Source organism: Heterodontus francisci, chromosome 6 (assembly GCF_036365525.1).
Source record: "Heterodontus francisci isolate sHetFra1 chromosome 6, sHetFra1.hap1, whole genome shotgun sequence".
In the NCBI taxonomy this organism is placed as follows: domain Eukaryota; kingdom Metazoa; phylum Chordata; class Chondrichthyes; order Heterodontiformes; family Heterodontidae; genus Heterodontus; species Heterodontus francisci.
The window spans coordinates 95,330,399-95,347,057 of NC_090376.1; the positions used below are offsets into that span (position 1 = coordinate 95,330,399).

The following is a 16,659-nucleotide window of genomic DNA, read 5'->3' on the forward strand; positions in this document are numbered from 1 at the left end:
TGTGGAAACATTTCAGCTCCGCTTTGTGAAAATCCTCACTCTGTGCGCCTGCAACTTGTGAAGGGATTGGCCTGGCCAGATATTTTGATATAGGCCTCTTTTCTTCATTTGAATGGGCTCCCTACTAATCGAAGGAATGCACAAGGACTTAGAACTCTGCAGATTAACTGCCAATTGGAAAACTGAGCCAACCAGCTGTCATTAAATGGCTGCTATGAAACTATGAAGTGGAATCCACAGAACCATGCTTGGAATTGGAGGTGCTGGACATAGTTCCAATTTCATAAGAAGATTGCCAGGAGGAAGATTCCAGCATGCATTCTCTGCACATTGCATGTTAGGATATTATAGTTGAAACATAGCACTCAGTTTGTTGTGCCACAAGGAGTTCAAGTTGGCAGCCTCAGAACCAATGAAATGTTTAGTGTTTTTAAAAATCCTATGATAACTTTTGCAGTCATTCTTGTAAGAGTGCTAATACTGAACGAAGTTTCAGATTTGCTTTCTGATAGTGACCACGGCAACCCTTGATTCATAAAGGTATTTAACATTAAGTATTTAACATATTGATTAATTATGGAAAAATATCTGCATTAGCAACAGGTTTACAAGAAGTCTGTAAACCAACTTTAATGTTCTTACAAAACACAGAACAAAGTTCTGGTTTGTAATGTTTATTATCTTGAAATTACAAAATGCATGACAATTATCCATTCATATTTAATATCAAGTTCATCCCAATTTGTGGAATATCCCAGTTTCTTAACCAAATAATTCAAAGTTGCAGGAATAAAGTCATTATAAGCACACATTACGAAAGTGAACTAAGTTTTAACAAGTCCTGTACAGGTTATAAAATGCATCTTCAACAGGACAACAAACAGCGAAGGTAGCTGGCATCTAAACTATTGTAATTTCTAACTATATACATGCCAAAAAGGATGCTTCAGAGATTATACAGTTGGCAGTTTGAAATAAAAGCCTTTATTTTGAAAAGATGGAAATGGTTTAAGGCCCAATTGAACTCTGCTGCATAAATGATCAGTACAGAAAGCAAAATTATTTATAATTAACAGTGTAAAATTAAATTTTAAACAATAAAACAAAGCTCAGTAAAATATGGTTGGCAAACTACAAATTACTAATCGGTGCCTTTTACAACAAAACACAATGCATTTTAAATGAGTTGTCACAGTCACTTAAATAGTAGACAAAGGAATGTTATACAACTTATTAAGTAGTTATCTACTAATATCACCAATAGTAATAAAACATGTAATCCATTTCTGTACAGTTACAGTTTAGATATAGAACCATTTCTCTGCATATCAACTTATGATGTTGACATTCTGATTATCAGTAGAGTTAAACATTTGAGACTTTGGCTATGGATGATCAAGGCTGAATAGTTGGATTTCTGAAGATCTAAACCTTGGCTTTTAACATCTCAACCAGTTGAGAAGATCTGAAGCTTGAAGGAGAAAAGTTTGGCTTTGTACCATTTAGATTGTATCCAAAGCTAACTCAATGATAATCTCTGGATCCCTGACAATTTCTGTACTCAGTGCTTTGTTACCCATGACTTTAGTCCTCAAACACTGACACCTGGTCACCAGATGCCCAGTTCAGCTCAAAAGGCACATTCAGCTTAAAAAAAATGCTTTAAAATGTAAAAGCATTAATCCAATGCAACCGTGTTTTTAGGTAGAAAACTTTCTAGATAGACAGTATTTTGAGATGTAAAAATCGACAGATTTTTTATATAAAAACAAGTTTTGCAAGTGTAGATTCTAATTCATGGAAAAAGCAATACACTCTTGAGGAGTCTTCTTATTTGATGGTGTTTAGATAATTGCTTCAGTTTCTTCTCTAGAATGCATAAAAAAAATAAGTTAGTGCCTTTGTAGTTATGAAATAAACTATATTTTGAAGTGAATGTAAACTAAACCAATAATTTAAAACTTTAAAAAGTACTGAATAAGTTTAGAACCACATTTTGGGATAAGTGGGATCTGGAATCTCGGCAGTGAACTCTACCCTAAATGTCAAGCAGGCCCCGACTTGCCAAGAATGAGGCATATTAATTTCACCCTTCTTCGGAACGACCCGAAACGTTAACTCTGCTTCTCTTTCCACAGATGCTGCCAGACCTGCTGAGTGGTTCCAGCATTTCTTGTTTTTATTTCAGATTTCCAGCATCCGCAGTATTTTGCTTTTATATTAATTTCACCACTTGGACATTAAATTTCAAATTGTTGCTGGGAAGAAGAGAAGGCCTGTTACAAGGGGTTGCCAGACCCCTAGCTGGAAAGACATTTTTGCATATTAACAGACAGTGCTTGTAGACAAAGGAGCTACTCCCTGCTCCAATTCAATCCACAAACAAATGTGGTCAGACCAGTTAGTCAGATGACTAACTGGCTGTTGCAGAGTTTGAACTGGCAGAAAGCTGAATGCTCCTGGATTGAAGCAGACCTCCTCTCCTCCTGTCTGCTCCCATCTCTTTCTCATGGAACTCCAAAAACTGACTGAAGACACATGAACCCCAAGAGGGAAAAATCTCCTACAGTAACAAGGTTTAAGAAGAATACTGGGCCCCAACGAGAAGCAAAATCCACCTACAAACAAGGACTCTACAGTGAGCTTGAAGACAGTAACAAAAATTTTTCAGATATTGTTTTATTTTTCTTCTCTTTTCTGTCTCTATTTGCACGTGTGTATCGCGTATGCATGTGGCGTGTAAACGTTAACTGAATTAGAGTTTTAATTTTAATAAAATTTCACATTTCTTCTTTAAACCTAAGAAAGCCTGTTTGTGCTTTTTTCTTTACCTTATCATTGGAAAGTGGTGAACAAGGATTCACCAAGGGGGAGCTAAAAACACAGTATGTTCAGAAATAAAACCTGTTATAGTAAGACCAGGTGAAGGCTGAAAGGGAACCCTAGACCTCTTTCTCACCTGGCCGTAACAGAAATCTGGGAGCTCGTCCGGGATTGACCCACAGACAAACAAGAGAAACTGGAAGTGGGAAGTTAAATTGTTCCCAATCAAAAAGAACAAGTTTTCAAGGCAGGCTTTCTTGAGGTTGTGTGTGATTGAATACTAACATGTCTGCAACTGAAGCTAGTAGCTCTCCAAGCCAGGGTGAAGTAACTTGGGATAAGTTAGAAGCATGGTCCATGGAGGAGCTGAGAAAAATGGCTGAGCAGTGTGGGATCACTGTACGTGGCAAGGCTAGGAAGTCTGAACTCCTAAGGCTAGTGGCCAACCATTTTTCTCTTGAATCTGAAGAAGCAGAAGCAGGGTTAGAAGCAGACCCAGACAGGGTACTGCTAGCAAAGATAAAAGTGGAACAAAGGAAACTTGAATTAGATGAGAGGGAGAAAGAGAGAACCTTCCAGAATGAAGGTGAAGAAAATGAAAGACAGGAGAAGGAAAGAGAGAGACAGGAGAGAGAGAGAGAAAGCTTCCAAAAAAAATGCTATGAAAGAGAGCTCAGGTGGCTTGAGTTAACTAGGGGGCGACAACAGAGTAACCCCGGTGAAAGCATGGTCAATATGGAACAGCGTAATTCAGGGCTGGGTACAAAATTGTTAAAACTCGCTCAACTAATTCCAAAATTCAAGAGGAAGATGTGGTGGCATTTTTGTGCATTTGAGAAACTGGCAAGGCAGATAAAATGGCCAGCTGAGACCTGGTCTCTTTTACTGCAAAGCAAGATAAATGGAAATGCTCATGAGCGTTATTCCAATTGCCAGATGAGAGTTTATCAAATTGTGAACTGACCAAAAATGCTATCCCTGGAGCATATGAATTAGTACCCGAAGCCTATCGCCAAAAGTTTAGAACCCTCAAGAAGCAAGCTATTCAAACTTACCTGAAATTGGAAAGTAGTAAGCAGCTGGCTTTTGACCAGCAGCTGAAGGCTCTTAAAGTACAGCTCAGCTATGAGAATCTCAAAGATGTAATTCTGTTAGAGGAATTTAAACACTCTCTCCCACTCTCAATAAAGACTCATGTAGAGCAGCAGCGGGTTCAGAGAGCCCGGCAAGCGGCTATTCTAGCTGATGAGTTTGCTTTAATTTGTAAGTCGGTTTCCCAGGGGAGAACCTTTCTTAATCACCACTACAAATCCAAAAAGGACAAAAGGTGGAAAGGGATAGCTGCCCAAGCAATCCTGGGAGAGATAGGAAAGCAGGAGACACAGGAGGCCCTCCTCCAGCCAAAAAGGAAGGGGCATTGAGCAATAGTGAGACCCGAAGACCTGTGCGTCTCCATTGTAATAAAGCAGGGCATTTAAAAGCTCACTGCTGAAAACTAAAGGGAACACTGGTAGGGTTAACGAGGGGACAGCCGCTCAGTGAAGACAGGAACCTGATGGAAAGCACAGCAGAACAAAGCTGTGACTTTAAGAGTGCAACCCAGGAAGCTCACTACGGCCAGTGCAGGAAAAGATCATTAGATTCCTGAAGGCTATCAGGGTTTTGTGTCTGAAGGGACACAGAGTGGGGCAAGAAAGCCCATTGTAATTCTCAGGGGCCATTAGATCCCTTTTTTTGGGAAAAGGCCTGACCTTTCCCCCAGAGAGTGCAGTGAACACCAAAATGGTGGTGAATGGTATTGGAGGGCAGTGCATGTCTGCACCTGTACACCGGATGCACCTGGAGTGCGACATAGTTTCAGGACCGGTGACCATAGGGATTGTCCCTAGTTTGCCTGTGGACGGTGTTGACCTGCTCCTAGGTAATGATCTGGCAGGGGTGAGGGTGGTAGCTTCCCTCAATAGTGAAAGAAAGACTGCAGGAGGTCAGAGAGACAAGGCAGTGGCAGGAGACGGACCCCTGCAGTTTCCCTGCATATGTAGTGGATCAGGCCATAATCAAACCAGTTCCCCAAGAGAAGATTGAATTTGTAATGCAGGCAGATGACCAAGTCTGCCTGTTTGAGACTTTCTTTGTAAAGTTAGGAGACCCAAAAAATAAATTAAATGGATTTTCTTTGCTGAGGCTCAGCGAGCCGACCCAGTATTGCGAGAGTTAGCACTGGCTGCCCAGTCTGAAAGTGAAGCAGCAGGAGTCCCTGATTGCTAATATTTAAAGAATGAGGCACCGATGAGGAAATTAAGTTCTCCTCATGGTCCTGAGAGCAAGGAGTGAGCAGTAGTTCACTAGTTAGGGGGGCCACGGAGGTACCGGAGAGAAATATTAAGAAGGGCCCATGAGACTGCAGTGGTTGTACATGCCGGTATACGAAAGACCAAAGTCTGCATAAGACAGCAGTTTGACTGACCAAAACTCCACAAAGATGAAGTGGAGTACTGCAGGAGTTGCCACATGTGCCAGGTTGAGGGGAAACCCCAACCTACAGTGAAACTTGCACCCCTAAATCCTGTACCAGTGTTAGGAGGACCCTCCAGCAGAGGGCTGGTGAACTGTAATGGACACCCACCAAGAACAAAAGGGGATAGGCAGACACACGACTGGCAAGAGGTTAGACAGGGAAGGGGAAAAATTGACCAAGAGGGCAGGTTAAAGGAAGTCTGGGAGGAATCCCGGATGAAAACCCCTACTGTCCGGTCAGCCAACCCCGGAAAATTTGAAAATTTAGATCCCACATCCTCCTACGTAAATGCAGACTCCAGAAGCACCCCACCAGAGTTGTTAACAGCGTTTACAGGAACCTGCAGAGACAAAGGAAGATCTCTAGGGGGGCAGAGAAACCGTGAGGGTGATGCCTCAACTAGTCCAAGTGTCACAGGGGAGTACGGTACAAATACCTGCAGGCAGGAGTGAACCAGAGAACAAAGGGATGATTAACAAATAATCCTCCACCACAGTCAGAGAAAAAGGGAACCACCCATCCCCTGAAGTCAAAAGCCTTTGCATGACTCAGCAAAGCACTGAAAAAGAGTTCAGGAGAGACCAGCCCATGATGGACTCTCTTGGAAAAAAACTCCAACTTAGGGCTAATTAAATCTAACTCTTCCCCCTCCCCCCCCCCAACTTTGGCAGACCTCAACAGGAACAAAGACCCTAGGCAGTCATGGCAAAGGGCAAACTGAAGAAAAACTTGCCCAAGAACCACATGGTTACTGGGATGTCAAAAAGAGGAAATTAAAGCAGCACTGGCACCAAGAAAATACAGTTTTAGTAAGTTTTAGGATTCATGAATGAACGTGAGAGAAATGCATGGTTTTCTGTATCTTATATTTTCTCTCAACCCTTTCAATGGAATGCGCCTTTCCTCAAATCGCATTTCATTCCCCGGGTGTGGAGGTGTCATGCAGGCCCTGACCTGCCAAGAAAGTATATTAATTTCACGACAGGGACGATAAATTTCAAATTGTTGCTGGGAAGAAGGCCTGTTACAAGGGGTTGCCAGGCCCCTGGCTGGAAAGACATTTTTGCATATTAACAGAGAGTACTTGTAGACAAAGGAGCTAATCACTGCTCCAATTCAATCCACAAACAGACGTGGTCAGACCAGTTAATCATATGACTAACTGGCTGTTGCAGAGTTTGAACTGAGAGTTTTAAATTGGAAGACCGTGTTTGCACTGGCAGAAAGCTGAATGCTCCTGGACTGAAGCAGACCTCCTCGCCTCCCGTCTGCTCCCCTCTCTTTCTCACAGAACTCCAAAAGCCGACTGAAGACACATGAACCCCAAGAGAGAAAAGTCTCCTACAGTGAACAAGGTTTCAGAAGAATACGGAGTCCCAACGAGAGGCAAGATCCACCTACAAACAAGAACTCTACAGTCAGCTTGAAGACCCGTAATAAAACTCTTCAGATATTGCCTCAAACTTTTCTACTTTATTTTTCTTCTACTCTTTTCTGTCTTTATTTGCATGTGCGTATCACATATGCATGCTAGCGTGGGGCGCGGCGTGTATCTGTAGGCATTAACCAAATTAGAGTTTTAAGTTTAATAAAATTTCATCTTTCTTCTTTAAACCTAAGAAAGCCTGCTTGTGCTTGTTTCTTTACCATATAATTGGAAAGCGGTTCACAAGGAGTCACCAAGGGCGAGCTAAAATGACTGTGTTTAAAAATAAAACCTGTTATAGTAAGACCAGGTGAAGGCTGAAAGGAAATCCTAGACCTCTTTGTCACTTGATTGTAACACTAAGCTCACAGACATCTGTTGCAACTTCATGGGTTTTCTGCCAGAAGTAATTGCAGACGTTAAAAATATCCACTCATATACTTTTCATAAGCCTGCCCTAAGAAGAGTAATGACAGGAACTACCATTCAATGTATTTTCAGTCATTAACGCCTCACTAATGCTGAATGTCCGGAACATCATAAAGTTTCTGGCATCTAGCATTTGCTAAGGAGGTTCGAAGTGGTGATGGAGGGTGATACAAAATGAAAGGACCACCTTACTTAGTGCAAATCAATTGTAAGTTTAAAATTAAGGAAATTCAGGAAAGTGTTCTTTTTGTCTGAAGTAATTGCTGGAGTGATCTTTTTTCCTCTTTTACAGAGAGCTCTGGGACCTTGCCATGAATCAACTGGTGTCAGTGCAGGGTCACACTGGCAGGCAAGAGTCACATCCTGATGAATTTCAAGCACAAACCCTGTCACAGGAAACCTAGGCTTCAAGTGTATCTGCAACTATTCTTCTAACAACCTCTTTGCTGCCAATTGTTATGAATTTGTTTATAATAGACTTTGTGAATTTTATGCTGCTGGTGGTAGGAAAATGGATCATTTCCCTACTTTTTGTTTTTATTAAAGCACTCCTAAGTCAGGTACAACCCTCAGGTACACTGCTCAGGTACAGTATAGAGCTGTGTGTATGTTCGAGTTCTAAGCTCTGAAGACCACCCTGAAATTTGCCAGTTGCCATTTAATTTCTCACAAAGCCATTCTTGTGGTCTGAGCAAGAATGTCCCTTTACTGACAGGTAGTGCCCCCTAAGGAGCATTTTTGTGTTGCTAACAAGAGCCTATTATAAATTAGCAGACTGCCTATAATGATACATATATCCTTGAAATAAGTAGCTTCCAGGTACAATTTCTGCCTACTGATGACAAATATCCAGAAGTTTCCAGTTCCCACTGGTTTTTAGTGTTAGTGGTTAACACTCATCTGAGTCAGCAAGTTGAGAGTTCAAAAACCATTGCAGGACTTGAGCTAACCTGATACTTCAGTTCTGCACTGAGGGGATTCTGCATTGCCAGGGCAGCCATTTTTTTGGCTAAGTCATCAATCCAAAGTCTTAACTGCCTCTTCAGGAGTATGTGTAAGATCTCATGCCACTTTTTTTGTACCCATTCCTCAACCACCACTATCAAAATAAGTTAACTGATCATTTCATTCATCACTCTTCTGCCTCTTGAGCATCCCTGATATTAACTGCTCCACAATTGGTTGCTGGATCTTCAACCCTAAACTCTGAAAGGAGCAGGCCGAATGCGAGCACGGTGAAACCGGTGGCAGTCTAAAGGAGTGGACGAGAGGGAGACGGTGAGACCGGCGGCAGGACAGAGAAGTGGGCCTGTGAGGGGGCACAGTGAGACTGGTAGCAGTATAAAGGAGCAGGCCAGAGAGGGAGCCCAGTGAGACTGGTGGCACTGTAAAGGAGCAGGCCTGAGACACAGCACCATGAGACTGGTGGCAGTATAAAGGAGCGGGCCGAGAGTGAGCACAGCGAGACCGATGGCAGTATAAAGGAGCAGGCCTGAGGGAGCACAGTGAGACCGATGGCAGTATAAAGGAGCAGGCCTGAGAGAGCACAGAGAGACCGATGGCAGTATAAAGGAGCGGGCCTGAGAGCAAGCACAGCAAGACTGATGGCAGTATAAAGGAGTGGGCCGAGGGGGAGCACAGTGAGACCGGTGGCAGTATAAAGGAGCGGGCCGAGGGGAAGGTGACGACCGACTGCGTTCTAAAGTAAATCACAGTGTGACGTCACAGGGAGTAAGGCAAGCCATTGGCGAGGATTTTTCTCTTTGTTGTGGTACATGTTGGTACCAAAGGCATAGCAATGGCAGGTATTGAGGTCCTACAGTCAGATTTTCAGGAGCAAGGGAGGAGGTTAAAAAGAGTAGGACCTTGAAGGTAGTAATCTCTGGATTACTCTCAGTGCCATGTGCTAGCAAGAGTAGAAATAGAAAGATAGGGAGGATCAATACATGGCTTGAAGCATGGTGCAGGAGGAAGGCTTCAGATTCTTGAGGCAATGGGACCAGTTCGGGGGAAGAAGGCATCGATTCAAGAGAGACGGGTTGCACCTTAACAGGACTGGGACCGATGCTCTCGCAGAGAGATTCACTAGTGTAGTTGGGAAGGGTTTAAATTAAATTGGCAGGGGGGTGGGCACCAGCATATAGAAATAGAAAAGAGGAATAAAGTGCATAATGTGAGAGCATTAGACAGTAGTAGAGGGGAGTAGTTCCGTATTACATGGGAGCAGACGGAGAAGGACAACAAGAAATGCAAAACAGGATTACAATGCATGTGTGTAAATGCACAAAGCGTGGTAAATTAGGTTAGGAGCTCCAAGCACAAAAAGCAGTGTGGGAATATAATGTAGTGACAATAACAGAAACATGGCTTAAAAATGGTGAGGACTGGGTGCTTAATCTACAAGGATATAAAGTGTACAGAAAAGATAGGAAAGGATAAAAGGGAGGTGGGGTGCCAATACTAATTAGGAAAGAAATTGTAGTGTTGGAAAGGGAGGATATCCTTGAGGGGGCAAGGACAGAATCCATTTGGTTAGAGCTGAGAAGCAAAAAGGGTATGATCAAACTACTAGGAGTATTCTATAGGCCTCCAAATACTGAGATATAGAGAGTGGAATTTTATGCTCTCCTCGCAGTGGGTTTGGAGGCAGGGAGAGCATAAAATCAGGTAGGATGGTTTTGCGGGTGGGGTGGGGGGTGGTTGGTGGTGCAGTGGTTGCCACTACCGTCTGGCCTCTGCTGAAATTTAGTCCGGGGCGGGAAAGTCTGTTAGTGGCCTTCCTGCCCAGCCACCAATTGAGGCCATTAACTGGGCAATTAACCCCCAATTAAGGGCCTCTGCCTGCCCCGCGAGATCCCTCTTGCCTTGACCTACCCGAGGCCTGCTCCAGCACATTCCTCTGGCCTCCACCAGCAGCCATTGCCTCCACGGTGGTGATGCAGCTGCTGACATCTGATTGGCTTGCAAGTCTCCAAGGGCGGGACTTCTGGTGATGGTGCCCTAAACCCTATGCTGCCGTCCATTTAAGTGCCTGATTAGCACTAAATTCGTCAGGCTTTCCAGAAAATACGCGATGTGGGGATCTCGGAATCCATTTCTCCCAATGTTGATTCCGCCCCCACAACCCCAGCATAACACTCCCCCCAAAGAGGAGCAAATCGGCAGGAAAATAAGAGAGTTGTGCAAGAACTATAGAGTGGTGATTTTGGTGGACATCAATTGCCCAAATATTGATTGGGATCATTTTTAGAGTAAAGGGAAGGAGAGGAATTTCTGAAATGTACTGAGGAGAACTTCCTTAATCAGTATGTTCTCAGCCCAACTAGAAAGGAAGCATGGCTGGATCTGGTACTAGGAAAACAGGTAGGCCAAATGGATCAAGTGTCTGTCGGGGAGCACTTGGGTAAGAGCGATCATTGTATCATAAGGTTTAGACGAGAAATGCAGAAAAGCATCGAACGAAATAAGGTAGAACGTCTAGATTAGAAGGGGGCTAATTTCAACGTGATGCGAAGGGATCTGGCCAGGGTAAAATGGAACCAAAAACTGACAGAAAGAGCTGTATTGGAACAATAGGTTATCTTTAAGAAAGAGATACTTCAGGTACAGACTAGATATATTCCAACCAGTGCGAAAGGCAAGGGAACCAAAAACAGGGCTCCTTGGATGACGAGGAAGATGGAGACTATGATGAAAGAAAAAAATGTGGATGTATGATGCATGTCAGGTGAATTCTTTAAGTGAGAACCAGGCCATAGACAATAAGTTGACAGGAGGGGTGAAGAGGAAAATAAGACTGGCAAAGAGAGAACATGAGAATAGAATGGCAGTCAATAGAAAAGGGAACTCAAAAATCTTTTACCGACATGTAAACAGTAAGCAGGTAGTAAGAGGTAGAGTGTGGCCTATTAGGGACAAAGAGGGTGATATATGCTTACAGGTGCAGAGCATGACTAATATACTTAATGAGTACATTGTATCAGTGTTCACTAAGGAAGTGGAAACTGACAAAATATTGGGACAAGCGAAGAGTGTAGAGTCAATGGATTGGGTAAAAATTGAGAGGGGGGTGGAGGTGCTTAAAATGCTGGCTATGCTTAGGGCAGACAAGTCACCTGGTCTGGATGGCTTGCATCCCAGGTTGCTAAAGGAAGTGGGGATGGAGATAGCGGAAGGGCTTTCCACAATCTTCCAATCTTCCCTGAATTTTGGAAAGATGTAAAGGTAACAGGGTTGTGGTGGTGGGTGAATTTAATTTCCCCTATATTGACTGGGACTCACAGTGCTAGGGGCTTGGATGGGGCAGAATTTGTGAGAAATGGCAGATGGAGTTTAATTCGGACAAATGTGAGGTAACGCATTTTGGAAGGTCTAATGCAGGTGGGAGGTATACAGTAAATGGCAGAACCCTTAGGACTATTGACAGGCAGAGAGATCTGAGTGTACAGGTCCACAGGTCACTGAAAGTGGCAACGCAGGTGGATAAGGTAGTCAAGAAGGCATACGGCATGCTTGCCTTCATCGGTCGGGGCATCGAGTATAAAAATTGGCAAGTCATGTTGCAGCTGTACAGATCCTTAGTTAGGCCACACTTAGAATATTGTGTGCAATTCTGGTCGCCACACTACCAGAAGGACATGGAGGCTTTGGAGAGGGTACAGAGGAGGTTTACCAGGATGTTGCCTGGTCTGGAGGGCATTAGCTATGAGGAGGGGTTGGAAAAACTCGGATTGTTTTCACTGGAACGACGGAGGTGGAGGGGCGACATGATAGAGGTTTACAAAGTTATGAGCGGCATGGACAGAGTGGATAGTCAGAAGCTTTTTCCCAGGATGGAAGAGTCAGTTACTAGGGGACATAGGTTTAAGGTGTGAGGGGCAAAGTTTAGAGGGGATGTGCGAGGCAAGTTTTTTTTACACAGAGGATGGTGAGTGCCTGGAACTTGCTGCCAGGGGAGGTGGTGGAAGCAGATACGATAGCGACGTTTAAGACACATCTTGACAAATACATGAATAGGAAGGGAATAGAGGGATATGGGCCCCAGAAGCGCAGAAGGTTTTAGTTTAGGCAGGCATCAAGATCGGCGCAGGCTTGGAGGGCCGAATGGCCTGTTCCTGTGCTGTACTGTTCTTTGTTCTTTGGATATGGGGGAGGTGCCAGAGGATTGGAGGAGTGGCAAATGTGACACCCTTATTCAAGAAAGGGTATAAGGACAGTCCTATCAACTACAGGCCAGTTTGCTTATCAGTGGTGGGTAGAAACAATAATCAGGGGGAATAAAATCAACAGACATTTAGAAAGGATCAAGGTAATTAAGGATAACCAGCACGGATTTGTAAAAGGAAGATCATGCTTGACTAACCTAGTTGAATTTTTTGATGAAGTAACAAAGAATGTTGATGAAGGGAATGAGGTGGGTGTTGTTTATATGTATTTTAAGAAAGCGATTGATAAGATACCATATAAAAGGCGAGTTAACAAAACTGAGGCACATGGAATAGGAGGCTCAGTGTCGAATTGGATAAAAAATTGGCTTAAGGACAGAAAACAGCGAGTCGTAGTAAATGGTTCTTTTTCAGACTGGAGGATAGTAGACAGTAGTGTTGTCCAAGGGTCACTGCTGGGACCACTGCTTTTTTAGTTATGTATTGTTATGATTTGGATCTTGGAATACAGAGTAAAATTTCAAAATTTGCCAATGACACCTAACTTTGGTGTGGCAAACAGGATGATATGAACCTCCTGCAATGAGACAGATAGGCTAGCAGAATGGGCAGCAAAGTGGCAGATGGAATTTAATACTGAAAAGTGTGGGGTTATGCATTCTGGCAGACGGAATGGGAAATATATGCTTAATGGCACAGTTCTAAAGAGTGTTCAGAAATGGAGGGACCTGGAAGTACATGTGCATCAATCTTTGAAGGTGACAGGACATATTGAGAGAGTGGTTGGTAAAGCATATGGGATCGTGTGCTTCATAAATAGAGGCATTGAGTACAAAAGCACGGAGGTTATGCTGAACCTTTATAAAGCGCTGGTTAGGCCCCAACTGGAGTTCGGCGCCCAGCTCTGGTCACACTTAAGAAGGTTGTGAGGGTCCTTGACAGGGTGCGGAGGAGATTTACCAGAATGGTTCCAGGGATAAGTGATTTTAGATACAAGGTTAGGTTGGAAAAGCTGGGGTTGTTCTCCTCAGAGCAAAGGAGATTGAGGGGAGATTTAATAGAGGTGTACAAGATTATGACAGGCTTAGATAAGTTAGACAAGAAAAAACTGCGCTAATTAATTAATGGTACAAGGATTAGGGAACACAGATTGAAGGTTTTGGGCAAGAGATGCAGGGAGAATAAGAGGAAGAACTTTTTTTACCCAGTGAATGGTAATGACCCGGAACTCGCTGCCCATAAAGGTGATGGAAGCAGAGACAATCAATGACTTCGAAAGGAAATTGGATGGCCACTTGAAGGAAATAAACTTGCAGGGTTACAGGGATCGAGCGGGGGAGTGAGACTGACTGGATAGCTGCATGGAGAGCTGGCATGGACCCGATGAGCCGGATGCCCTCCTTCTGTGTCGTAAATGACTATGGCTCTAATTCCTTCCATATATCTCTCTGCCTCTCTATCCTCCTTTAAGATGCTCCTTAAAACCTACCTCTTTGACCAAATTTTTGGCCATCTGCCCAAATATCGTCTTATGTGGCTTCGCTCTTAATTTTGCTTTACAACACTCCTGTGAAGCACTTTGGGATTTTTATTACGTTAAATACACTATGTAAATATAAGTTGTTGCTGATGATATTGGTAGGGCCTTAGTGAAAATTGGCTGGTGTCTAATTACAAAACAATAATGAATACAATTTAGAAGTAATTCATTGACTGTAAAGCCTGAGGACATGAAAAGCACTATATAAAGGCAATGTTTTCATTCTTTAAAATAGAAATAGCTTAGAGTATTAGTATTTGAAATGAGAAGTAATTGACTTTCTTTGGCAGTCATCAATTAGGGAAACAATGATATCACTGTTCTTGTGCTCCTTGCATATCAGCAGAGTGATCTCATCACAACACATCTGTGAATGAACCTGTTAAGTCAGGAAATATGATCAGAAGGTAATAGGTTATTTAAACTTGGTTAAATATTATTTGACAGGTTATTTCTGCTCTTTTCTATTTCACATGAGCCATACAACATTCCAGAGCCATTGTGAAAGGGTCCTGATTGCAGACCTTTCCTATGCTATTCTGTAATTGACTACAGTGTCAAGTGTAGCCAATGCTAATTCAGCTCCCAGTTTTTCCTTCCCCATCTTGTGAAATTGAAAGATTTTTTCCCTGATTCCAATCTGGAACTCACTGAGGAATTCAAGACATAAACCCATTCTTTATTATTTTACACACTGGCATGCAACAAGGAAACAGACCATTTTATCCAACCAGTTCATGCTGACATTTATCGCCCACTCGACCAAATAGCCCTAATCACACAAACACACCTAATTCTCGTTTCCTTTTAACCATCTATCCAATCTAATCTTTAATGTTAATTTAGTTTCTATATCAACTGCCAACTCTGGAAGTAAATTCAATCCTCCCAACTCTTGGTGTAAAGAAGTTTTGCCTGCCCTCTGTTCTAAAGTTGTCTATTGGCCCTTATTCAAGATAGTCCAACTAGGGATGGGGCCGTACTGGACCTGGTATTGGGGAATGAGCCCGGCCAGGTGGTCGAAGTTTCAGTGGAGGAGCATTTTGGGAGCAGTGGCTATAATTCCATAAGTTTTAAGGTGCTTGTGGATAAGGATAAGAGTAGTCCTCGGGTAAATTGGGGGAAGGCTAATTATAACAATATTAGGCAGGAACTGAAGAATTTAGATTGGGGGCAGCTGTTTGAGGGTGAATCAACATCTGACATGTGTGAGTCTTTCAAACGTCAGCTGATCAGAATCCAGGACCAGCATGTTCCTGTGAGGAAGAAAGACAAGTTTGGCAAGTTTCGGGAAGCTTGGATAACACGGGATATTGTGAGCCTAGTCAAAAAGAAAAAGGAAGCATTTGTAAGGGCTGGAAGGCTAGGAACAGATGAAGCACTTGAGGAATATAAAGACAGTAGGAAGGAACTTAAGCAAGGAGTTAGGAGGGCTAAAAGGGGTCATAAAAAGTCATTGGCAAACAGGATTAAGGAAAATCCCAAGGCTTTTTATACATACATATATATATATATATATATATATAAATATATATAAAGAGCAAGAGGGTATCCAGGGAAAGGGTTGGCCCACTCAAGGACAGAGATGGGAATCTATGTGTGGAGCCACAGGAAATGGGCGAGGTGCTAAATGAGTACTTTGCATCAGTATTCACCAAAGAGAAGGACTTGGTGGATGATGAGCCTAGGGAAGGAGTGCAGATAGTCTCAGTCATCTCATTATCAAAAAGGAGGCGGTGTTGGGTGTCTTGCAAAGCATTAAGGTAGATAAGTCCCCAGGGCGTGATGGGATCTACCCTAGAATACTGAGGGAGGCAAGGGAAGAAATTGCTGGGGCCTTGACAGAAATCTTTGCATCCTCATTGGCTACAGGTGAGGTCCCAGAGGACTGGAGAATAGCCAATGTTGTGCCTTTGTTTAAGAAGGGTGGCAAGGATAATCCAGGAAATTATAGGCCGGTGAGCCTTACGTCAGTGGTAGGGAAACTATTAGAGAGGATTATTCGGGACAGGATTTACTCCCATTTGGAAACAAACAAACTTATTAACGAGAGACAGCATGGTTTTGTGAAGGGGAGCTCGTGTCTTACTAATTTGATTGAGTTTTTTGAGGAAGTGATGAAGATGATTGATGAAGGAAGGGCAGTGGATGTTATCTATATGGACTTTAGTAAAGCCTTTGACAAGGCCCCGCATGGCAGACTGATACAAAAGGTGAAGTCACACAGGATCAGAGGTGAGCTGGCAAGATGGATACAGAACTGGCTCAGTCATAAAAGACAGAGGGTATCAGTGGATGGGTGTTTTTCTGAATGGAGGGATGTGACTAGTGGTGTTCCGCAGGGATCAGTGCTGGGACCTTTGCTGTTTGTAGTATATATAAATGATTTGGAGGAAAATGTAGCTGGTCTGATCAGTAAGTTTGCGGACGACACAAAGGTTGGTGGAGTTGCGGATAATGATGAGGATTGTCAGAGGATACAGCAGGATATAGATCGGTTGGAGACTTGGGCGGAGAAATGGCAGATGGAGTTTAATTCGGACAAATGTGAGGTAATGCATTTTGGAAGGTCTAATGCAGGTGGGAGGTATACAGTAAATGGCAGAACCCTTAGGACTATTGACAGGCAGAGAGATCTGAGTGTACAGGTCCACAGGTCACTGAAAGTGGCAACGCAGGTGGATAAGGTAGTCAAGAAGGCATACGGCATGCTTGCCTTCATCGGTCGGGGCATAGAGTATAAAAATTGGCAAGTCAT

The 16,659-nt window shown here is 43.1% G+C and overlaps 1 protein-coding gene across 3 annotated transcripts in view; it reads right to left on the minus strand.

Annotated features, from left to right (window-relative positions):
- Nucleotides 1–685: 685 nt before the first annotated feature.
- LOC137371455 (porimin-like) overlaps nucleotides 686–16,659 on the minus strand; it is a 60,083-nt gene continuing 44,109 nt past the window's right edge. Inside the window, exon 4 of one of the 3 annotated variants that reach the window (XM_068034085.1) lies at nucleotides 686–1,869. In XM_068034085.1, the coding sequence (XP_067890186.1) occupies nucleotides 1,845–1,869 (25 nt within the window). In that variant the 3' untranslated portion in view covers nucleotides 686–1,844. The remainder of the gene's footprint in view (nucleotides 1,870–16,659) is intronic. The other 2 variants (XM_068034082.1, XM_068034084.1) reach the window with 2 other exon arrangements.